Source organism: Sorex fumeus, unplaced genomic scaffold, assembly GCF_029834395.1.
Source record: "Sorex fumeus unplaced genomic scaffold, SorFum_2.1 ptg000122l, whole genome shotgun sequence".
NCBI classification, from domain to species: domain Eukaryota; kingdom Metazoa; phylum Chordata; class Mammalia; order Eulipotyphla; family Soricidae; genus Sorex; species Sorex fumeus.
The window spans coordinates 6,104,516-6,129,026 of record NW_026606179.1 but is presented as its reverse complement, the minus strand read 5'-3'; the positions used below and the strand labels follow the sequence as shown (position 1 = coordinate 6,129,026).

Below are 24,511 nucleotides of genomic sequence, written 5' to 3'. Positions count from 1 at the left end.
GAGGATGGATGGATATTGGAACACTGTATGACTGAAAACTGACCATGAACAGCTTTGTAACTCTGTATCTCACAGTGACTCAATTAAAAAAAGAATAAAAAAATAAAAGTGGGCTTGAGGGTCACAGACATAGCACAGTGGTAAGGCGCTTGCCTTGCATACTGTTGACCTGTTTTGATCCCCAGCACTGCATATGGTGTTTCCACGCACCCCCACCCCCGGTACAACAGTCCTTTAAAAGAATATTAAAAAATTAATTTTATTATTTTTGTTTTTCTCCCCACTTTAATGACACACCCATTTTGGGAAAAGTTGAGTCCCTAAGAAAATTCTACAGTTAAATGGGCTCCAGAGTGTGACATGACTGATGGAGGTCAAGTTCCCCCTCCCCACAACCTAGGGTCACTAGGAGTGATAAAATTGGAGTAAGCCCCCAGCCCTGCTCCCCATGGCCCCCCTCTTGTGTCTTTCTGGGACTGAGTGCAGCTCCTCCTCCTCTTTGAGCATCCCTGTGCTGTGCTGGAGACAGTCTTCCCAGTCTGCTCCAGTGAGCAGACAAGTCTTTGGCCCCAGGAGTGTGATAGTGGCTCAGGCCCTCAGATTATCTTGCACAGGACAGGGCTCCTCCGGATGTGGATAGGGTAAGATTTTTCAGATGGCGGCCAAATCTTCTGAGATCATGAGCAGCAATAAAGAAAAGTTGTGGAGAGTCTTTTCCATGTGCCATTCTGTTTTGCTTCATTTTTCTGATAGGCAGATGATACAGTTTTTGGAAAGTATAAATAGTGTCCCAGATGAACATTGGGTGGGGGCAGGGACTGTTTAGCCAACCCTGCAAGATGGTCAGGACAAATAATTCTAGTTTTTTAGGAAAAACAAACTCAATTAGGTTTTATTAGGGCAGGAGAGTTAGACTGAATTCATCTAAAGAAAGAGGGAGGTTGAAATTCTCCTGAGAATAGGTCATTTTATTCATGGTCACATAAGCAATGCTAGCAAAGAAAAGCAAAATTGATGAAGAACATCTTTGGGTGATTGAGTTAAGTTTTTCCCTAAGGTCTTTCCCATGTGCAATTTTGGATTTTTTTTTCCAAGCTGGAACATGCTGTAAAAAACTTCACAAAGCCAACAGAAATAGTAAAAGTGGGTGGATTTGTCTGGTTCCTAGAATTTGATGAGAGATTCCAAGTCAGAATGGGAGTTTGGTGGTGCTGAGATGTTTCTACCAAATAATTCTGACCAATTTTATTTATTTGGTTTTGGGGCCACATCTGCTGATGTTCAGGGCTTACTCCTGGCTTTAAGCTCAGGGATCACTCCTGGAGGGGCTTGGGAGGGCCATATGGGGTGCTGGGGATTGAACGCAGGTAAGCACGTGCAAGGCAAATGCCCTACCTGCTGTGTTGTCTCACTACATCCCTATAATCTAGGACCTTTTATTGTGAAATAATTAGAAGGATGAGGCCGTGAGAGCTAAGTGTGTGGCTTTCTGCTCAGAGAGCTCAGAGTGAAGAGTGACAATAAGCAGCAGCAGAAACATCCACATAGAAAAGGGGGAAATAGCTGACCAGCCATGCAGCTTGGTGGCAGAAGTGCCCAGTCCTCTTGGACAGCAGAAATCTACTAACTAGAAAGTGCAACGGGAGCCCCATGCCTGGCAGCAGGGCTGCTGCATCTGTGCTCTGGCCATACAGGCACCGAGGTGGACGAGCTTCAGGATCACAGCCAGACGCTCCCCTCCCTGTGGTCCCAAGCAACAGTAGGTTAATAAGCATGGAGGACACTGGCCAGCAATAAATCCCTGCATCCATGTGTGTGCACATGTCCATGTGTGTCTGAAGACAGCTGAGGGGGATCAGGTGCCAAGCAGCATTTCTTCCCTCACCTGCCAGTGCAGAGGAAGTCAGTGGTGTCTGTGGTCTGGCCCAGAGTGTGATGGTCTGAGAAGATGCGGGAGGCTTCTGGAGAAGGCAGGGAGCAAATGCTGGCCTGGGAGTAAAGGAGACACTGGTTGGCCACCCCTTTCTCATCCCTGTAGGCACTGGATGTGCCTCGACGTGATGCCTGAGGAGCATTGTGTCACCTGACAGGGTTACCCAGAGTGCTGTCCTGTGGGGACATACCGGCCTCCCAGTCCACTGGCATTTGTGCTCATTCTATCCTCAATCGTGACTCACATGTGATGTGCAGAGTGTGTCTCTCACAGGACACGCTGAGTAGGGCAGGGCACTGCTGTGTGTGCAAGTGCAGGTCATGGGGCCGCTCTGATACTGAGAGACAGAGTGGAGTTGCTGAAGCACACCCATCGTTCCAAGAGCCAGAGAGAGTAGAGCTGCTGTAAGGACACCATCTTGCCCAGGACTGGAGAGAGTGGAGTTGCTGCAAGACCACTGCCTGAAAAGGGACAGGAACACTGAGGTACTGTATTTATGCAGCAGTGGACTGGGGACCATACTCAGGTGTCATGCACACAGGCATACACTTACTGCTGCGTTATATGCTGGTCCTAAGACACTCGTTTGGAATCAGATGGAATGTGCTCGACAGTGAGAAAATATTGATGACACATATCACTAGAACATGCATAATCAGATGGAAATAAAATATATTTATTAGAAATATTATAGTCATTATCCTATATTTTTATGTTAATAGTTAAATACATCTCTGTTGGCTTGTCAATTCCTGACAAAGCTTGGTATAATCTAGTGTGCTCTTTGTAAAAGTGATGCCACAGATGTCTGTATCAACTGCATTCAACTAACATAGTTAAAATTGGTTAGCGACTCAGGATGTTACAGATTCAGCCAAACTCTGACTTGGGTCAGAGAAGTAAAATATCCAGTGAATTGGGAAAATGCAATTCCTTAAATATCTTTTAAAAAACTTGCTAGGTTATAGCCGTTAGAGTATAACTCATCTCAAAATGGCACTCAAGCTTTGCAAAGGCAAGAACTCCCATGGGGTTTGGCAAATAGGTTTGGATTTACTGACTCCTCAGTCCTGTGTGAGCATCGGGCCAGGAGCTCTAGCAACAGCCCAGAGGCGCCTGCTCCCTGCAGCAGAGGGGGTTGGGTGGGGGGGCAAGAGAACCTGCAAACAGCTGTCACTTGGGAACAATTTTGTCTTCAACTGATGGCATCTACTTTGAATGTTGTTAACAAAAGCTAAAACATGAGGAGTAGAGAACAACAATAAAAGGCTGACATTTTTAGTGTAGAGGGCAAAGGGCCTTTAGCCAGTCATGACACTGTCATGGGGTCACTCAAGTTCATGCTGTTGAAACAACTTGCAAGAGAGAACCAGGAACTTCTCTTTATGTCCTAGAATAATTCCTGCACTCTTTTGGGTGTTGTATTTTGCATCTTTCTTTATAAGAAAAAAAAATCATATATGAAGTAAATATTTGCAAAGTCACCTAATCATTTGAAATGAGGAAATATTGGTTGACAGGATATGGGAAGAAAGTTGAGTATTTTGGCTTTTGAATGTCTTGGGAGAGAAAACTGGGGGCCACAATTTGAGATTTTTTTTTTTCTCAATTCATTCCTTTTCCCTTTTGAACTTCATTTTTGCTCTAAGATCTTGATTAAACAGCCTGCCCTGTGGCCCGCCCAGGCTGGGGACTCCCACGCACCCTCAGTCCCGTGGCCTCCAGCCTTCCTCCCTGCCTGCAGCAATCCCGGTGTCTGTGGACTGAACACAGCTTTTGGCTTCTCCATACACGCCCACTGACAAAGAAAGCACAATCTCGGCATTTCCTTAAATTACAAAAATAAACTGCACATGGCCTTTCTGTCATGTGATATTTCTTTCCTTCTTTTTAACCTAAAAGGAATGGGGTGGAGGGAGGAGAAGGCTGAGGCCACCACTGCAGACAGCTGTGCCCAGAGTTAGTTCTGAATCATCTAGGGTAATCACTCCAAACAGGGCACCAGTCAAGCTGACCACCCCCTCCAGGTATCTGAAAAACCTCAATGTCTCTCCCACACAAAGCCCTGCATAATCCTAGATTAAACACAACAACAAACAACTCAACCCAACTATTGGGGCTAATTCCCTCCTGCAATGGGCAGCAAGTCAGAAGCTAGACAAAGAAAACAGATCAGTTTATCCAAAAGAGCCAGCAGCACAAAGCAACTCAAGTAATAACTTCCATTTGGATAAATTCATCAGGAAGAGGCAAGTTAAATGTGTTCAGATTGTGCCTCTAGCTTCCATCTGGAAACAGAGTCACCTCCTGACACTGCCCAGAGCATGGCTCCACCCTGGAGCCTGGCCAGGATTCTCTCTCTCCTTAGTGGTTCTTAGGAAAACTCTGAAAATCCACAGATCACATCCCTGATGCCATCCAGCTCTTCTGCTGGAGCTGATGGGACAGCCAACCAGGTCCACATAACTGCACCCAACTCCCTGGGAGTCTTGAATCAAGAATCTGAGGAGAACCACAGAGACCCAGAGACCAGGGCCCAACGGGCTTGGAAAGCAGACTGGGAGGGCGGTGCTGAGTAGTCTACCACAGACTTACTTGCATGACTTGCATCCTCATTTGTATATAAACCCATCTCATTTCCCAAGAAGATCACAAGGAGCAATCAGTACCTGCACCCAAACTTCCAGAGGGGAATAGGGCTTGGGCTGCTGCAAGGGATCCTATTAAAGGAAAGAAACTTCACTTGCCACCTTCGGTTCTAGATAGAGGCGCCTACCCCGAAGGCTTCATTTTGCCATACACAGGTAGGAGGCCTGATTAAGTCCACAGCTGAAATTCTGTTTAAATTTGCACCTGTGCAACAACTCAAGAACAACAACTCAAGAAACGCACATCTTTAGCCTATTGTGCAGATTCATGAAGACTCGGTAGGCCCCGCCATTTCCTGTGCCCTAGAGGTTCTGTGTCACAAATGCAGGTGGGTGTGAGTGGAAGGGCAGGTGCTGATTTCCTGCAGGCTGCAAGCTTGGCCCAAGACCCCTTGCAGCAAACAGCCTGGGTTTCCTGTCTTACTAGGAAAGTAAGACATTTGGGAATCACACAAGTGAGGGACGAGACCCCAGGACTTTCACCCAGGTCTTGGCACTGAAACTGCTCCTTGGCACCTGAGTGTATTTCCCCATCAGACACTGAATTGTGTATCTACAGGCAGTTTGAGAGCAAATGCTTGCTTGCTTTCTAGTGTTTCTTTGGGTGGTTTGGAGGAAGAGATGGGCTGGCTGGTGCTAAGTTGTTATAAGGGGAAAAGTCAGAATTTGTTGTAAGAACTAGAAAGAGCAGTTTGCTGTGACTCAGTGCAGGTTAGGCACGGAATCCCGGTTGGGTGTGGAGAAGCCATGTAGGGCCCTTGGAATAAGCACGGTGGGTTGGGGTGGGGGGGGGAGAATGCCAGGTCTGGAATTCTATTTGTCCTCCACCTGTCCTCCAAGCGAGGTGAGATGAAGTGGGTGCTGGTGGAGCCCAGCTGTCTCTCTGCTGTGGACCCCCCTGGATGGGCTTTCCTTGAAGCACAGCAGGCAGTGGTAGGGGTGGGGTGTTGTGCTCCAGGTCCTCCGGGCTTACGTCTCAAAGTACTTGTAGATCTGGGAGACATACTGCATCACACTCTGCCAGTCGGGCCGGTCTGTGTACAGCATCTCACTGAGCTCCTGCGGGGAAGGAAGAGTCAATAGAGGTTTGCCCCAGAGCCCCTTCCCATGCCTGGTCACGGGAGTGCCCAACTCCACCAGGCCGTGCCGCCCCACAGAACCAATGGTGCGGGCAACACCAAGACAGGGTAAACACGGTCAGTCCAATCCAAAGGAAATGCTGCCAGGAGCTCTTCAAATTTCTTAACACAGGAGAAAAAAATGTGACCAAGTAGTGATGAATACAAACTCAGTATATGAACATATCAAATCATTACGTTATATACCTACCTACCACAGAATCTTCTATGTCTATTATGACTCAGTTAAAGAAAAAATCCTTGTGGAAGGAGCAATAGTACAGTGGGTAGGATGTTTGTCTGGTGGTATGCGCTGCACTTTCTGGTGGAACTCTTTCCACACTCGTGACTTTGCTGCCAGCTGTCATTTTAGTGGCTGCTCAAAGAAACTGCCGTACTCCAACAGGCGGGACTGTCACCTAATGCTTGAGGGATGGTTTCCACCCACTTATTCTTTACATGCTTTGCAGCAAGCATCTCCCTGGGAAAGTTCCCTTCTGAACATTGGTGCCTTAGGATAAATTCCCAAGAATGCGATGATCACAAACCCTACAGCCAATTTAAAATGCAACCATTTATTTGACCAAAACTGTTATCATTGAATGATTCTGTTTGTTCCTACTACTTCCCATCCTGCCCCTACTCATTTCAGACTTAACAAGGAACCAGTAGGTTAGCATGCTGGGCACCAGTCAAGACTCCTGAAAACTGCCACTGACTGGACCGAAGAATTCAACTGGGGGTTAACCTGAACTCTTCCGTGTCACAAAGGACAGCAGGAAAGGGTCCTCCAGCCAGAAGCAGCGACAACTGGAAGGTGAGGCCCAACTCTCCATGCCTGGACAGTGCTGGATCTCTTGGGGACCAGTTAGTCAGCCACTGTCCTCATTTTCTATCACATCTAAATACTGTCTGCTCCCTATGGAACAAAGCGCAGCAGTCAGGACTCAAGGCTAAGAGAGTGACCCCAATACTCAGACACAGAATCTTTTCCTGACCATAATTCTACTCTTACACAACCAACTGGAGGCAATATCTGTGCTGGGAAAGATGTTTAGGGTTGGAAGTTGCAGCAGGCTGTACCTTAGTGGTCTCTGACAAGCCAGCAGGGCTAAGTCATCCAATCCCTTTGAACAAGGAACAGATAAGGGCAAACTCCGCCAGCCTTCCTAGCTACACCTCATTCTCAGATTCCAGCATTCAACTGTGCAGCCTGGTTGGCTGAGTGTCACAGGGTATGGGCGCTAGACTCCCTGTGCACTGCTCGGGACACGACTCCCAAACTACTGAGGTAAGGAGCAAAGAAGTTAACCTGAAAACAATGTAGAGGGGCTCAGTCACAGAATGGTATACACTGAGAAGTGAATATGTGTGCTCAAAGAAAAGGTAGATGAAACCATCAAGAAAGAACAGAAGAAAAGGAAAAAGTTTTTTAAAATGAAAGTTCTGTGAATAAAAGTTCTGTGAATCAGCATGCAAGTGAGTAAACATAGGGAATGCAGAAAGAGAGGAAAGTAAGGGAAAGAATTATTGAAGATCTGATGGATGGTTGAAGAAATTATAGCTGGCAACTTCCCCAGTGAGAGAATGGAGTCATATGCCCAGACTCAGGAAGCTCAGAGTTCCAAACAAAATAAACCCAAATAAAAGAATACCAAATTACAATGTAATTTCAATGACAAAAGATAAAGATAAAGAATCCTGAGAACAGTGAAAGCAAAGCAAACATTCATATATACAGGAGTGTCCACAAGACTCATAGAAGATTTATCAAATGTGACCCTTCAAGTCAGAAATAATGGCATTATATAGCCAGGATACTCAAACAGATATCCAAACAAGAATACTCTACCCAGCAAGGGTATCACTCAGGTTAGAAGGGTTGATACAGAGCTTTTCAGACAAAAGACAGTTAAAGAAATTCATAATCACTACACCAGTTCTGCCAGTAGTATTAAATGGTCTTCTATAAACAGCAAGGAAACAATACTTGTAAGAAATAAGAAACTAAAAAACACAAAATATAGGTCAGGAGAAGAGTAATAATAGGGTCTCATAATAAATTTGAGACTTACTTGTTTTGAACTTAATAGGGAGTATAAGCTTAAAATTTCAGAGGGAAACTTCAAGGTAATCCCAAGACAAATACAGAAGACACAAATAAGAAGGGACAATTGAAACCTGACCACAATATAATAGGCAGATATAAAGTACAGAGGAATAAAAGACCAAGAAAAGAGACAAAATTCCAGAGTACATACAGAAAGATGGGAATAAAGTCTTTAATTTCATGATTTTGCTAAATTTCAATGACCTGAATTCACCAGGCAGAGAATGGCCAGATGGGTCAGGAAACAAAACCCAATCTTCTCCTAACAAGAGATCCACTTTAACTTTCATGATAAACAGGCTCAAAGTAAAAGGTTGGAAAACAGTTTCACAAAGAAATGCTGTCCTAAACATGGCTGGGATGGACATACTTATATCAGACAAAATAGAACTTCAAACTGAAAAAAGCAATCAGAGATGGATAATATAATGATTAAGAGAATGTTACATGCAGAAGACTTATCACTCAGCAATATACACATATATATATAATATATATAGACACCAAATGAAGTGGAATCAAAATACATAAAGCAACTATTTAACAAACCTGAATAAAGATACTGACAGCAACACAATAGCGGTAGGAGATTTTCATATTTCCCACTCACTGTTGGGTATAATAGACAAAAATCAATATGGAAACAAATAGCCTAAAAGGAGGAATTGGAGTAATTGAGCTTAATATACATGTTCAGGGTCATTCTCTTCCTAAAGCTGAATACACGATCTTCTCCAGCACACATGGCTTATTCTCTAGGATAGAACTCATAATGGGACACTAAACAAGTGTCCATAAAGTCATGAAGATAAAAATCATATCAAGTATCTTCTCAGACCACAATGCTATGAAGGTAAAATAAATCATTATAAAAAATGTTGAAAAATGGGTTGGGGAAATAGCTCAAAGAGCATGAGGGATCTCTACGTCTGACCTCTAGGACCACATGGTCAATTCCCTGTGCACCACAGGGAGCAAACCACTAACAATGAGTGCACTGCTGGATGTGGTCCAAGAGCAACAGCAAAAAAGAATCTGGGAAAAATGCAGACAGAAACCACAACCATCCTAGAAACACATGAAAATGAAGATATAAACTCCAGAACACAAGTAACACGACAAAAGTTGTACTAAAAGCCACCTTCATAGAAATACATGAATTCATTGTTCATGAATAAAGAAGGCTCATGTAAATAAACTAACTTCACATCTTAAGAAACTAGAAAAACAAACAAAAAAATAAGTAAAGGCTGAAGTATGCAGAGGGAAGGAAATAGTAACAATTATTTCAGAAAAAAGAAAAGATATCAAAAAAGTCAATGCAACCAAGAATAAGAATAAGCAAGACTGACAACCTTAGTTAGACTCATGATAAAACTAGGACCATAAATGAAAGATAAGTTATAACAGGTACTACAGAAAGCAAAACATCATAAGGACAAAGATTTACTAAGAACAATTTTATGCCACTGAAAGGAGAACCTAAAAGAAATATGTACATTTTAAAAATCAAAAAATCTTTCTAGGCTGAATCAGAAGGAATTACAAACTCTGAACAGATCAATTACTAGGACAGAAATCTAAAGTGTGATCAAGTCTCTTCCTAAACCAGGTTCAGATAGGCTTATAGTCTTACTAGTGACTTCTTCCAACATTTGACCTTCTTACCAATCCTCCTTCAAACCAGACAGTCAAAAAAATAAAAGTTCTTCAGTTTTGTATGAAGCCAAACTACCCACTATCAAGTATATATAGAGACATAACTAATAAAGAAAAGATTGCTCAATATTTCTTAAGAAAATAGATGCAGAGATCCTCACAAAATCTTAGCCAATTAAATTCAACAATACAATGAAAGGATCGTAGACTATGCTCAAGTAGGATTTATTCCAGAGACTCAAGGTTTCAGTTTTCACCACTGAGAATGATGTTGGTTGTGGGTCTGTTGTATGAGGCCTCTACAACATTGAAGTAAGTTCCTAAAGTAAGTTTTGCTGAATTAAAAAAAAATTAATCATAAATGTATATGAACCTTGTCAAGGACTTTCTCTGAAATTCAATATATGTGATTTGTGACATGCCACATCAACAAAAGGAGAGATAATAATCATGTGATAGGGCTGGGGAGATGACTCAAGGGCTGGAGTGCACACTTGCATGTAGGAATCCCAAGTTTGATCCACAGTACTGCATGGTCCTCTGAGCACTGTTGGGAAGTGACCTCTGAGCACTGACCAGAAGAAACCACAGAACACTGCCAGGTGTAGCACCAAAAACAAAAAATCATGTTATCTTATCAACAGATGCAGAGAAAGATCTTGATAAGAGTAAATACACAGGGGCCAGAGAGACAGGACAGTGGGTAGGACATCTGCCTTGCATGCAGCTGATAGGTTTCAGTCCCCAGCATCCCACAGATCCCCTGAGGACCACCAGGAGTAATTTCTGAGTGCAGAGCCAGGAGTAACTGAGCATTGCCGGATGTTACCCAAAAGCCAAAAAAGAGTAAACACACAGTTGTGATATAACTCACAAAATGGAGCCAGAAGGAACTTCTCTATAGTGACAACCACATATCACATGATTACTTGGTGAAAAACTGAAACCTTCCCTCTAAGACCAAGCACAAGGCAAGGATGTCCATTATCAATACTAGGATTCAACATAGGATATTAGAAGTGCTAGGTTCAACAACAGGGAAAAAATGAGAGGGATTTAAACTGGAAAAGAAGTTATTAGACTATAATTTATTTGCAGAAAATGTAATACTGTACACAATAATAAAGATCTCACCCAAAACTTTTAGAAACAATAAACCTATCTAGTAAAATGACAGACTAAAAACCTCAAAACTCATTTGCACTTTTATATGCAAACCAGAAGAGAAAGGAAAACAATCCCATTTAAAATTGTTAAATCAATTTAACAAAGGCAGTGAGAAGCTTATATTAAGTAAGTGATGTAAGACACTATTTGAAAAAACTGAAAACACAAGAAATGAAGACATGTTCATGGGTTGGAAAAATTTATATTGTTAAGATGACCATCCTACTTTAATCAAAGCATGCAGACTTCATGCAACTCCTATGAAAATTCCCATGTTATTCATCAAGACCATAACACTCTACAAATAATAAAAACTATTCTCAGAAAAAAAATATGGGGGCTGGGAACATGGCTTTAAGGGCTGGAGTGTATGCACTGTAGGAATCCTGAGTCTGATCCATGGTCTTTATGGTCTCCCCACTCCAGCCCCTAAAAACTGAGAAAAATATAAGCGGCACTGCATTATCTGATTTTAAACTATAGTATTTATTTATAGTAATCAAAACAGGGTTAGTACTGGAATAAAAGCACTGTAGCGCTGTCCTCCCGTTGTTCATCTATTTTCTTGAGTGGGCCCAGTAACGTTTCCACTGTGAGACTTGTTGTTCCTGTTTTTGGTGTATCGAATACGTCATGGGTAGCTTGGCAGGCTTTACTGTGCAGGCGAGATACTCTCGGCAAACTTAAAAAAATTTGAATATAATTAAGAGTTCAGGAGTACAGAGCCAGAGGTAGTACAGCAGGTAGAGTGCTTGCCTTGCACACGGCTGACCCAGGTTTGCTTCCTGGCATTCCATATGGTCCCCTGAGCCTACCAGGAGTGATACTGAGCACAGAATCAGGAGTAAGCCCTAAGTACTGCCTGTGTGGCCCCAGAACCAAAAAGAGTCAAGAAGTAAAATTTCATCTCTATGGGCACTCAACTGTATGGGGAGTTAATTTCCAATAAAGGAGCCAAGAGCAAGAAGCAGAGGGAGGAAAATCTCTTCAATAAATGATGTTGGGGAAACTAGTAAACCACATGCAAAATAAAAATGCGACTGAGCCACTACTTCACAATATAATACAAACTGATGAAAGAATTGATTTTAGACCTGCATCTATAAAATACGCTCAGAAAAACATAGGAAGAATTCTTCATGGTACTTCAAAAGGTGTCTTCAATAAATAGGCTCCACTTGCAAATAAAGTGAACAACAAAGGGATGGTTAAAACTAATAAAAACAAAGGGATGGTGCCCTGGAGAGATGGGAGTAGTTCTTAAGGAACAAACAAAACCAACTGTAGTCTTATAGACACAGTTATAGGACGAGATGAAATCTTTCATTTTCCTACAATCTGGAATTAGGGGTTATATTATGAAGTGAAGTAAGTCAGAGAAAAACAACTTCACTCATATTGTGGAGTATAAAGAAACAAAGCAAGTCTGCCCACAGAACTGAGTTTATCAAGTCAAGAGGGTAGCCTGGGAAAGAGGGCAGGCAGATGAGGAGGGACCCGGGATAGCGGTGGAAGAATTCTGGTAGTTCGGGGATGGTGAAGGAACTGTATATGCCTCTCAAGCATAAATGTCAGTGTTATCATAAACCATGTTCTATCACTGTAGCACTGTATCCCTGTCCTGTTGTTCATTGATTTGCTCGAGCGGGCACCAGTAATGGCTCCATTGTGAGACTTGTTGTTACTGTTTTTGGCATATCGAATATGCCACGAGTAGCTTGCCAGTCTTTGCCGTGCGGGAGGAATACTCTCGGTATTTTGCTGGGTTCTCCGAGAGGGGCAGAGGAATCGAACCCGGGTTGGCCGCGTGCAAGGCAAACGCCCTACCTGCTGTGCTATCGCTCCAGCTCATGTTCTATCAGTAAGAACAAAATCAAAGCAAATCTTGTGGCCAACCCGGGTTTGATTCCCAACACCTCATGTAGTCTCCTGAGCCCTACCAGGAATGAACCCTGAGTATAGAGCCGGGAGTAACCCCGAAGCACTGCCACGCATGGCTCCAAAACAAAACAAAACAAAAATCAAATCCAATTTGGTGAACATCAGAGAGCTTTTCTAAAAAAACTTTGCCCTTGCTAACATTCTATGCCCAGGAAACCTACATTTGCTTAAATACACTTACTGTCATGTAAGTTCATTTTTCCCATGAAACTTAACAAAAAAACTCGAGTAGAGATTTGGGATTATCACCGATGCCAATTCTGATTTGGTACTTTTAAAAACTGCCATTTGTTATCGAATTAAGTACATTATTTTTTTTCCATCCACATCAAGATACTGAGAATCAAACTTAATAATGTAGGAAGTTTCTATTTTGTTGAAGGCATAAGTTGGTTAAAGAGCTCGTAAACATTCCTAAGTGCTTTAGAGATTAATTGTTATTTGTCAGGAGCGCATAGACATCCAAACAAAGGAAATTGCTAGCTCTGAAAATTAAGTCTACATGATCTCATTTGCTTTCCAGCTTTCAGTAACTTATATATTAGATTAGACAAAGACTGGGTGGAAATGTTAAAAAAGGAGAAAATATTAACTGCAACAGTACAAATAAACAATATAATTTTGTATATTCTCAACTAACAAGGACTCAAGTCATATTTTTTTTATTCTTTAACATGACTTCTCTGTTTTTACTTGTTAGTTGTGTTTCAGAGGGAGGATTAATCAGGCTATATTACTCCATCTTCAGCAGATGATTAAGCCCCATCACTCCTTACAAACATCTCTAAAGTTGTCTGTATGTAATAAGGATAACTCTTCTTGAAGACTTGGTGGGATCTGGGCTTACTGGGATTGTTTTTGCGGGGGGGGGGGGGGGGGGGGGGGGGTGGAGGGAGAAATCTACGAGAAATGCTCAGGGCTTACTCCTGACTCTCCACTCAGGGATCACTTCCGGGCAGGGCTTGGGGAGCATACGGAATCGAGCCTGGGTCAGCTGTGTGCAAGGCAAGTGCCCTTCCTGCTCTTCTTTCTCCAGCTGCCTACTGGGATTTCTGATAGTGGTGTTTGTGTGCAGGATTAGATTTTATATAAGAAATTCAAGTATTTTAGTGGTTGGAATTCTGTTTCTTTTTTCCTCCTTCTCCTTTTTCTTCTTCTGTTTCTTGGGCCAAACCTAGAGGCCATTGTCTCCTCTGGGCTTAGTGCTGGGGGCGGGAACTGAATGGTGGGGTGGAGATTGGGGACTGTGGTGCTAGGGACTGATCCTGGTCCTCCTGCAAGCAAAGCATGTATTTCAATCCTTTGAGCCACTTCTCTGGCCCAAAGTTCTATTTTTTGTTTTATTTTTTTGAGTAAGCAATAGGGAAAATTTATGTTTAATAGTTGAAGAAATATACATATTACTTTAGAAAATTAGACATTCAACTTTAGAGTTAAAACACTGTTCACAGCACTAACAATTTCTATGATAAATTTTTTTCAATTACTTTCCCTACAACTTAGATTTTCCTGGTCACTAATAAATCAACATTAAGAAACAACAATACTTTTGGCAGAAATGTGAATGGACTATGCATTAAGCTACGGTGCTGTGCTTCCCCGCCCCGCCCTGGGAGGAAAAGGGTGTCGGTCTCTTCTGCCTTTCACCCCCTGCGTCCCCCCCTCCCTCGCTGGCAGCACGGTGGCCACCGCCTCTGAGCCTATTAGACATCCAGGTATGAGCTGGCAGTGATAGGGCAACTGCAGCCTCGTGGGATGGGAGTCGGAACCGGCATGTCCTTCCTGCCCCACCGAGACCACAAGTTGCCCCCTATGAGTGGCTCTCCAGCACGGCTGGACCCAGAGGCACACAAACCAATCTCAGAACTATGCAGCTTTGGCAGAAATTCCTCCATATTTAATTAGTAAAATATCAAAAATCCAAAATTGTGGCTGGGCAACATCATATGCTCTTCATAACCAGCAACAGAAAACAAATTATTTCACGATGCCTTTTCAGCAGGTCTGATTGTTGGGGGGAAATTCCAAATAATAATGGTGCATCTTTTGTTGAAATAATGAATGTAATCAAAGTAGAGAGAGCGTTAAGTGGAAATCATCTGTCTCACAGACAGGGGGAGGAATGGGATGGGGGGTATACTGGGGTTCTTGGTGGTGGAAAATATGCAGTGGTGAAGGGATGGGTGTTTGATCATTGTATGACCGAGACTTAAAGACTGAAAGCTTTGTAACTGTTCTCATGGTGATTCAATATTTAAAAAAAAAAAAAACAAGAATCAGGGGTCAGTCCCAGTGTTGCTAAGGGGTCCCAAAGGCCACTCCTTGTGATACCAGCCCTGCAGTGCTCAGGCCAGTGGTGTATGAAGTTTGGGGGTGCTCAAGAGGCCAGCCTGCGCGGGGCTGGAGTGTGGAGTTTGGGGCCACTAAGGCCAGCAGGCACTCAGGAGCGGCACTGTGTGGGTTGGGGCTGTACTCTCTATTTAAACTAGATTCCTGGATCCAGGAAAAAGTTTATTGGCCACTCATGAGTTGCCTATTCTAGCTATTGATAATCATTTACCAGCTGTCGTTTTATTACTGGTGAGCATAAACTATTTATAAATGTTTTATAGTCTTTGCTTTTTATTCAGTTTTAATTTGATATGACTAGATCGATATTTCACTCATCCTGTTTAAGATTCCTTAAGCATCTGTTGGTTTTTATTATTCCAGAAAAATTCCAGACACCACTTCTTCATATATTTCCCTATCATACTGCTTTTCTCCTTTTCTTCTGGAGTTCAACAAAGATATATCTGACTTTCTCTCCCATGTCTCTTAAGCTCTTTGACCGATACTACTGACTAGTTAAATCAAGTCATTTTCTACCAAGAGATTACTCATTACAAAGAGCCTGGAAAAATGTACACCTTATCAAATTAGTCAGTTGCACTACTTCCAAGGAGTTGCAGGACTCAGGGAAACCTGTTTTTCTTTGTTTTTAAGCCACACCTGGAGATGCTCAGGAGTTACTCCTGGCTCTGCACTCAGGACTTACTCCTGAAGGCACTTGGGGTATAATAAAAGATGCCGGGGATTGACCCTGGGTTGGCTGCATGCAAGGCAAGTGCCCTTCCCACTGTACTATACCGTCAGCCTTCTGGGAAGCCTTTCATTTCCTTATTAAAAGACAACGTGAGGCACTTGTGCTATAATTTCCCATTTCTACTGGCATGTGGTGGAAGTAGTGTCTGGTACTTGGCATTTGTCACTTTTAACCATAGGGAAACAAATATGGGGACAAAAAGTTAACTACTAATCCTGAACCTTAAAGTCAAAAAGTCAATTAAAGGTGGTAGAGTGTGGAAAAGAGATACTCTGCACTACTTAATTATAACACCAAACAGTGAAGCCATCATGAAAGAATATTTAGGCAATTTGCTAGGGGAAAAAAAAACTCTGAAATTTAAGCAAATGTTAAAGTTGAGTTCTCCATTTCCTGAAGTTGAATATGTGCTGACTAATAATATCCCTTTCTCATAGTTTCCATTTTTCAAGACTGCTATTTTATATTCTGGGTAACTTCCTTAGATCTATTTTCCAGTTTAGTAGTTTTCTTTCTCTGCTGTTTCTAGTCAGTTTCAATACCAGTTGGGTTGATGTTTTCAGTTTTCAGAAAGTCTCACTCAACTAGTTTGTAAAATTCTACTAACAGCACCATGCTCCTTCCTCCTGATTCCTATTTTCTCTCTCTGTTTCCTGTGCATGGGGGAGTCGCTAACTGATGCTGTCAAGATCACCTTTGCACAGGCTCCAGCAATGAGGATTAAGCTCTTGGCCTCACACTTGGTCCAGGAGCTTCAGAAGCCACTGACCCATCTTTCAGAACCTCTTCCTTTTCTTAGGTTGCCAAAAATCTAAGAATGAAACCAAGCTTCTTATCAGAACCAGAGACTGGCAGTGAAAATTTTTATTGTTGTTGTTAATGTGGTTCGGGTCACAGCTGGCGATGCTCAGGGCTTCCTCCTGGCTCAGTGCAGAGGGACCACTCCTGGTAGGCTCAGGGGACCATAGGGAGTCCAGGGATCAATCTGGGTCAGCCTTTCCCTACCTGCTGTGCTCTCTTTGACCTTGGCAGGGGAAATTTTTAACTTTCTCTTTCATGACAAAAAATAATATTTTTTGATCTTTGGTTTTGTGTTAATGATCTGTTTCTGGGAGCTCAGACTTCTCTCTCACTCCTCGTGGCCATAAGCACCTGTGGGGACCTACTTATTACGGGCCCCTGCCACCACCTGCATCAGTCTCGGGTCCTGCCTCCTGGCTCTGGTTTCAGTCTTCTCTACCCTTTGACTTCTGGGTTATTTTATATTCTTTCATTCTTTTTTGTTTTTCAGTGAAGTAAAATAGTTTTATTTTAAATAATTTTTTTAGAGGAATATGAGAGAAGAGAGAGACAGAGAGACATACATGTTTAAGAGAGAACACGAACATTTCTAGAGGAGAGAATGTGCTGGGGGCACACATCTCAGGATGAGGGGGTCAATCTCCAGGGTGGAGAATGTTCCATAAAGTAAATGAAAGAAACTGCACATTTAAGGTTGAGATGTGGGTATTTATTCTGGGGTAGGGGAGAGGGTTGGGCTATACCCAGTGGTACTCAGGGCTGACTCCTTGCAGGGCTCAGGATCTCTAACCTGGGTGTTGCCAGACGTGGGTTGGCCAAATGCAAGGCCTTACCCACCCATTCTTTATTCAGAGTTCAGTCATGTACTAACAGTTTAAAAATGTCTTCATTAAAATTTCTAGACAACTTAAACCAGAAGACTTTAATGATAATGCAGTTCACTGTTTCCAGAATGACATCCTCATTAAAAAGTAAAATCATGGTCAGAGAGAGTACAGTGGTTAAGGCACTTGCCTTGCATTTGACTGATTCAAGTTTGATCTCCGATACCGTATGTCTCCTAACTACTGCCAAGGGGGTGCTCTATACTCCTGAACACAGAGTCAAGAGTAGCGCCTGAGCACTGCCAGGTATTCCCCACACCAACACCCCCCCCAAAAAAAAAGAGGGAAAAAGAAAATTGAAATCATGTGGTCAGTCTCCAATAGGGTCGCTTTATAGTCAGGATTATGAGCAATCCATTTAAGTAAATGAACTTCAATATCCTGTAAGAAATTACTTATTTGATGCATTAAGTTCTTTCTCAATAATCCGAGTGAAGTACAAGTTTACAAACAGAACACTTACCAGGCTGGGTTTGATGCCTATGCTTTCAGCTGCTTCAAATGCCAACAAGAGATTTCTTTTCTAGGTTAAAAAAAAAAAAGACAGAGACTAGAATTATCAAATAAAAATATATACACTTTCTTGTAAAGAACAGTGCACACTCTGATATAAATGATCTTTTTAATGGGAATAAGGGGTTCCTGATCAGTTCCCAGAGGACTTGGAGGCCACCCCCGTGATATTCAGCCCACTGAGTGTCTGAGGGTCCATGGGTGAGCTGACGTGGTACTGCTCCAGTCTAGCTATACAGAGGTCACCCTGGCTATGCTTGGTGACTATCAGCACTACAACAGGTCATGTACATGTGGTGTGTGTGTGTGTCTGTGTGTGTGTGTGTGTGCGCGCGCGCGCATGCACTTTGGGTTCACACCCAGTGCTGTTTGGAGGCTCTTCCTGTCCTGGGGCTTGAAGGCTGCATCCTACAGTGCATGGGGAACCATGTGGGACCAAATCCAGGGCTTCCGCATGCAAAACAGCACCCCAGCCCTTCGACCTCTATCTCTCCCGCCCAAACCTCCACTTCTTGTCCTATCAGCCATAAATAGGGCTTTCAGGCTTGACTGTGTATGATATGGAAGAAAATTCCCCTTAACTTCCCTAGATCTAGCCAAGTTTTACTTCTGAATTGCTGAGTCACTCACTGGCTTCCTTTCCTACAAGCACCTTTGAGTTAGTCTCCCTTCCCTCCTCGTGCTTGGCAGAAGCCTTGGCCTCACGTGTGGGGCCATGTGCTCTACCTCTGATTGCTCAAATGTCCAAAAAAGCCTTGCAATTTCCCAAGTCTGGAGAATCACAGAGGTTGGAAGGTACACTGGTGAAGGGATCGGTGTTAGAACACTGGATGACCGAAACTCAATCATGAATAGCTTTGTAATTATGTATTTCACGGTGATTCAATTTTAAAAAACGAAACAAAAATTAGATGAATAATATGACTTCTAAAATAATGTTTTGAAAGAAGGGCCACCCAAGAGGTGCTCAGGGCTCCAAGGCCACCCCAGTGTTGTCCAGGGATTGTGTGGCACCAGGGATCAAGCCAGGACACAGATATAGACTCCTGTACTAGCTCTCTGGTCCCACTTTTGGAACCTCAGGACTAGAGCTGGCTGTCTAGATATTACCATGTGCTCCGAGACCTGAACCTTCTGTTCTACCCCCAGGCTCTGGTGAAGGGAAAGGGGCCCAGGGCTAATGACACCTGAGTAACAAGGGCCATGAAAGTCCTCAGAGAGCCAGCAGGTGGGTGAATGTGTGGAAACCGGTGAGTGGGGCCTTCAGGGGGCATAGGAACTTGCCCATCTTCCTCCAGACGATCGCTCCTGATGATGGCTTCCTAACACACTGGCCAGCTCATGAGTAAATGGGTTTCCGGTGCTCTGAGAGCTCCTTGAGCAAATCAATGCACAGCAAGGAGCCTGTTGAGAGCTGGTCGGGAGCCGGAAGGGGGGTGGTGTGTGTGTGTGTGTGTGTGTGTGTGTGTGTGTGTGTGTGTGTGTGTATGTGCTGAGACTTGTGACGGGCCTGTGAGGCAGTAAACCTGTCACTGAGCAGTCTGAGGGCGCCCGGCAAACACCTGGGACATGCCCATGGGAGTCCGAGGTAGCATTAGGACTGGGGGGATGCAGGACAGGTTTCCATGGTGCTTCCTCAGCACCCTGCGTGCTGCTCCCAAAATGTCAGTGCCATCAGCCCCTGCCCCCATGGCAGCCACTAGTGACTTGAATACTTAACGCCAAAAATTCATTGTTTTCAGTTAGTCAGATTTCATCACACCAGACAACATTTCCATCACTTCAGAAAGTCATTCACAGCTGATTAATGATGGGCCTGAGATCTGCAACTCCAGCTATGGAACGTGGACACTTATCAGAAAACTCAGACTGACCTTCCATGTGAATCAACAATTCCACTTCTTGGCATCTACCACAAGGACCCCAAAAATCAATTCAGAAAAGATATCTACACTGCTATGTTCACTGCAGCACTATTCACAACAGCCAAAATCTGTGAACAATCTGACTGCCTGAGAACAGAAGACTGGTTAAAGAAGCTGTGTCACACACAGAGTGGAATGTGACCAAGTTTTAAGAAAAGATGCTGGGGATGGCTCTGGAGAGGATTATGTTGAATAAAGTTAGTCACAACAAGGACAGGTGCAGAGTGATCTCTCCCATGCCGGATATAGAGAAACACAGGAAGGAAATAACAAATGCTCTGAAACTACAGAAAGCAAGAACTGGGCTTCAGCAGAAAGCCTGGGGAGGGGCTGGGGAAGGACACTGGAGGGAGAGCAGAGGGCAGCAGGGGGCCCTGGTGGAGGGTGTGGTGCTAGGATGTTTTATACACAAAACCCTAAACTAATAGTTTTATAAACCATGGTGCTTAAAATTTAAAAAATTACTGCTCAGGGGTGAGAGGTGTAACTCAGCTCCAAAAGTCAGTTAAAGCTTTAGGTTTAATCTCCACCCTCAAAAAAAAAATTATAGATAATGGCTGAGGTAGCAGGGAGTAGCTCCGTGGGGAAGCACCTGCACTACAGGTGTAACCCTACAAGCTTGATCCCTGTCATGACCCACATGTACTGAGTGTGTGATCCCAGAGACACTATTAGTGATTTCCAGCACAACAAGCTGAGTTATCTCCGATGTACCGCAAACAGTGTGTGAGCAAGCACTGCAACAAAAGTGCACAATTTCTGATGAGCACTGCCACTAGAAACACATGAGTACCAAGGCCAAGCGTGTGCAACCTTTTCTTGTAATGACAAGAAAAAGGAAGGCAGGAGAAAAAAGAATTAATGCTTAAGAAAATTGCGCTGTACTACTCCCCAAAAGACCTAACCATACGAAAGGAGAATAATGTTTACATACCTACCAACACAATATCCATTCTGCACTGCTCACGAATCAAGGAGTAATTTAAACTTTCAAGTCTTATTATTTAAAAATATATCTCAAAAGGCAATAGTTATTAGAGACAGTAACTCCTCTGCTGGGTCTAGGCAAAGTTAACTGAAAGCATTCTGGATGTGACTAAGAACAATCTGTAAACCAAGGAAGGATGTCAAAATAGCAACATTAATAAGGGTTTGGGAGAAGCTGTTTCCACTACTTAGGCATGACTTTGAGGGGTTCAAGATTTCAGTGGAGGATGTGACTGCAGGTGATATGGGAGCAGCAAGAGAACCCTGTTAGGAGCAGAGCCTGAGACAGGAGAGAAAGCCCAGAAGGCTGGAGCAGAGGAGCTGCATGGGGGAGGCCAGGATTGATCCAGGTGCCACATGCTCCCCTAGGCTCCAGGGCGCCCGAGCACAGAGCCAGGCGGAGTCCTTGAGCACCACCCTGGTACAGAATCCCTCCTGGTGAAGCGAACAATGGTGAAATGACAACAAAAGACTCAGATAACATACATTTAATTGATAAAGCAGCTATGGGGTTTGAGAGGAGTTCTACTGTGGGTCAGATGCCAACAAACTGCACCGCATGCTCCAGACAACTCTTGTGGAAGAAAGAGTCAGCAATGTTGCAAGCTTCACTGCTGTCTTATTTCAAGAAATTGCCACAGCCTCCCAACCTTTAGTGATCACAACCTTGATCAGATAGCCACCATCAATTTCAAGGTAAGACCCTCCAAAAAATGACAGCCCAGGAAAGGGCTGGAGAGACCGCTGGAGAGCTCATGCTGTGCATGTGGTGATCCAGCTTCAATCCTTGGCACTGCATGGCCCTCTGAGTACTGTCAGGTGTGTCTCCCTTGACCCCAAACGCACCAAATTAAAAAAAAAACATACAGAAGAACTACTGGAGGCTCACATGATAACATTTTAGCAGTAAAGGTTGCCTGGAGGGCTCTCCTCAGCAGTGCTCAGGGGGCCTGGAGCTACTTCGAAGTGATGCTAGTTTGATCCAGCTTGAGCCCCTAGCAGAGCTGGGGGCCTCTAGGGCCATCCCAGTGATGCTCAGGGAACCATGCAATGCTGGGAGTTGGAGCTGGGGCTTCCACATTCCAGGAAAGTGCTTCAGCTGTGGAGCCAGCCTCGCGGCTCTCATTACTTATTCATTTAATTATCTGATTCTTCCAAGAAGTGCTCTGAAGGCTTTGGGGCACTCCCAGTGATATTAGGCTATCTGGGTAAGGTTATTCAAGGATGTGGGGGCCTAGTAACAGGGTGATCAGTGTTGGAGGGTCACCCCAGTGGTGTGGGGACGGGGGAATTTCCAGGGCTCGACATAGCAGTGCTCGCTCAAATGCCAGCGATTGAACTGGGTATAAAGCAAGGCATGCACCTCTAATCCGGGAACTATCTCACCAACTACTAAATTATTTTTTAAATTTAGGTATGCACATTGGTGAGGTTTTCTTTGTTTTGTTTTGTGGCCAAAACCAGTGAAGCTCAGGGCTTACTCCTGGTTCTGCACTCAGGGATCATTCCTGGAGGGGCTCAGGGGACTACATAGGGTTCTGGGGATCAAACTTAAGTTGGCTACTTGCACGATCGGCCCGTATCTACTGTACCATCTCTCTAGCCCCTTGCATATTGGTTTTTAAAATTTTACTCATTTTTTATTTTGGGCCACATCCAATGGTGCTTGGTGGCTGGCTCAGTACTCAGGGGACCTGGGATCGAATCCAGGGCCCTTCATGCTAAGGATGTGCTCCAGCCTCTTGAGCTCTCTTCCTAGCCCTACGCTGGTTCTGGAGACACACAGCCATCACACACTTAATAGACTACAGTGCAGTATAAACAACTTTTATATGTACTTGGAAACAAAGAAAAAGGGCGACTTGCTTTACTGCAACATTTACTTTATTGTGGTGGTTCAGAACAGAATATGAGATGTTTCTGAGATGCATCTATATAATGTATTTGGGCTGGAGTTATAGCACAGCGGTAGGGTGGTAGGGTGTTTGCCTTGCATGTGGCTGGCCTGACCGAGCCAGGTTCGATTCCTCTGCCCCTCTCGGAGAGCCCAGCAAGCTACTGAGAGTATCTCGCCCGCACGGCAAAGCTTGGCAAGCTACCCGTGACACATTCAATATGCCAAACACAGTAACAACAAGTCTCACAATGGAGACGTTACAGGGCCCGCTCGAGCAAATCGATGAACAACGGGAGGACAGTGTGCCAGTTGTTACACTGGAGGCCCCTATTGTAAATACACTTCCTAAAAAGTTAAACTATTCTTCAGTTATAATCTCCATCATGTTGGCTGCGTGCAAGGCAAACGCCCTACCGCTGTGCTATCGCTTGACCCGAGTTCGATTCCTCCGCCCCTCTCGGAGAGCCCGGCAAGCTACCGAGAGTATCTTGCCCGCACGGCAGAGCCTGGCAAGCTCCCCGTGATGTATTCGATATGCCAGACACAGTAACAACAAAGTCTCCAATGGAGACATTACTGGGCCCGCTCGAGCAAATTGATGATCAATGGGAGGGCCTTTATTTATTTTATTTATAATCTCCATCATTATCATGACCACTCTTTGGGCATTATTTAACTCATAATATGAACAGTTTCCAAATAAGTAAACAAACAAAAAGAAAGTGGGCTGGAGATACAGCATAGAATGCAGCTGCAGTCACAGTCTGGGTTCAAAACCTGTCAGCGTGTACAGTTCCCGAGTACCTCCAGGTGTGTTCCCCAAGAAGAGCCAGGTGTGGTTCCAAAAGCAAGCCAACCCACCAAAGAAAACCCCTTCACGTGGGATCATCAGGATAGAACAACTAAAGCCATTTATTCTCTTTCCCACTTCTATATACAGTCCTGACAGATCAGATGCCGGGAGTCCCTGACGCTATGTCTCCTCCCCTCTACCATGTCACTAAATCGAGTTCCTTCTCTACGTAAAACAAATTCCGAATCTTTCTCAGTCCCAGCTCCAAGCTCTGGAGACTGAGCTCACACCGCCTGCCACAAGGAAGCTCTTCCATTCCTGTACTCTTCCCATTTCATTTTATTCATGAAACTGCTACAGATCTTCTCAAATCAGGAATTGTTACTCTCCAATATTTCCCACTGTGCTTGGAGCAAAGTACAAAATCCTTTTAAGGTGGGAAGTTTTGGCCATGTAGGTAGCACTCAGATGTTCCTTGCTCTGTGCCTGGGGATCACTCCTGATGGTGCTTGGGAGGACATATGCAGTGCTGGGGACTGAACCGGGACTGGCTGCATGAAAGGCAAGCGCCTTAACCCCTGTACTGTACCTGTCAGGCCCCAAATGCAAAATCCTTATGTGAGCCGTGCCCTACATTCCTGCACCACCCTGTCCATGCTCCCGTCTCACTGCACACTGCCGTGGGCCTGCCCCACGTTCCCGATGATGCCTACTGTGCCTGAGTCTGCTGCTGCCCCTGGCTCTCCGCACTTGGGTACTCTGCCGCTTCTTCCCAGAAACTAGCTTGACCATCATTTTTACAGGAGGACATCAGCCTTCTTGATCTAAATGAGACCACACACTGTTCCCTCTCCCAGATCTGTGCATCTCTCATCTCAAGTCCCTAATGAGTCATTATTTATTTATAACATCACTTGGTAGAAGTTTACTTACTTGTTCAAACATAAAGGATGTGCCCGTACCACTTACTGTTATCTTTATTATTATTCATGATGATGGCAAGAAATGTTTGTAGAGTGAAGGAGCAAATGGCTGGCATAACATTTTCAA

General features: G+C 43.9%; 1 protein-coding gene across 4 annotated transcripts in view; it reads right to left on the bottom strand.

Moving 5' to 3' along the window:
* The window catches only part of SPECC1 (sperm antigen with calponin homology and coiled-coil domains 1), a 422,681-nt gene that overhangs the window by 75,412 nt on the left and 322,758 nt on the right, over nt 1-24,511 (bottom strand). For 3 of the 4 annotated variants that reach the window (XM_056135727.1, XM_056135726.1, XM_056135729.1), the window contains 2 exons: nt 17,810-17,869; nt 5,507-5,640 (listed from right to left, as the gene is read on the bottom strand). In XM_056135727.1, coding sequence (XP_055991702.1) covers nt 5,551-5,640; nt 17,810-17,869 — 150 coding nt within the window. In that variant the 3' untranslated portion in view covers nt 5,507-5,550. Of the gene's footprint in view, nt 1-5,506; nt 5,641-17,809; nt 17,870-24,511 lie in introns of those variants that run through there. The other variant, XM_056135728.1, reaches the window with a different exon arrangement.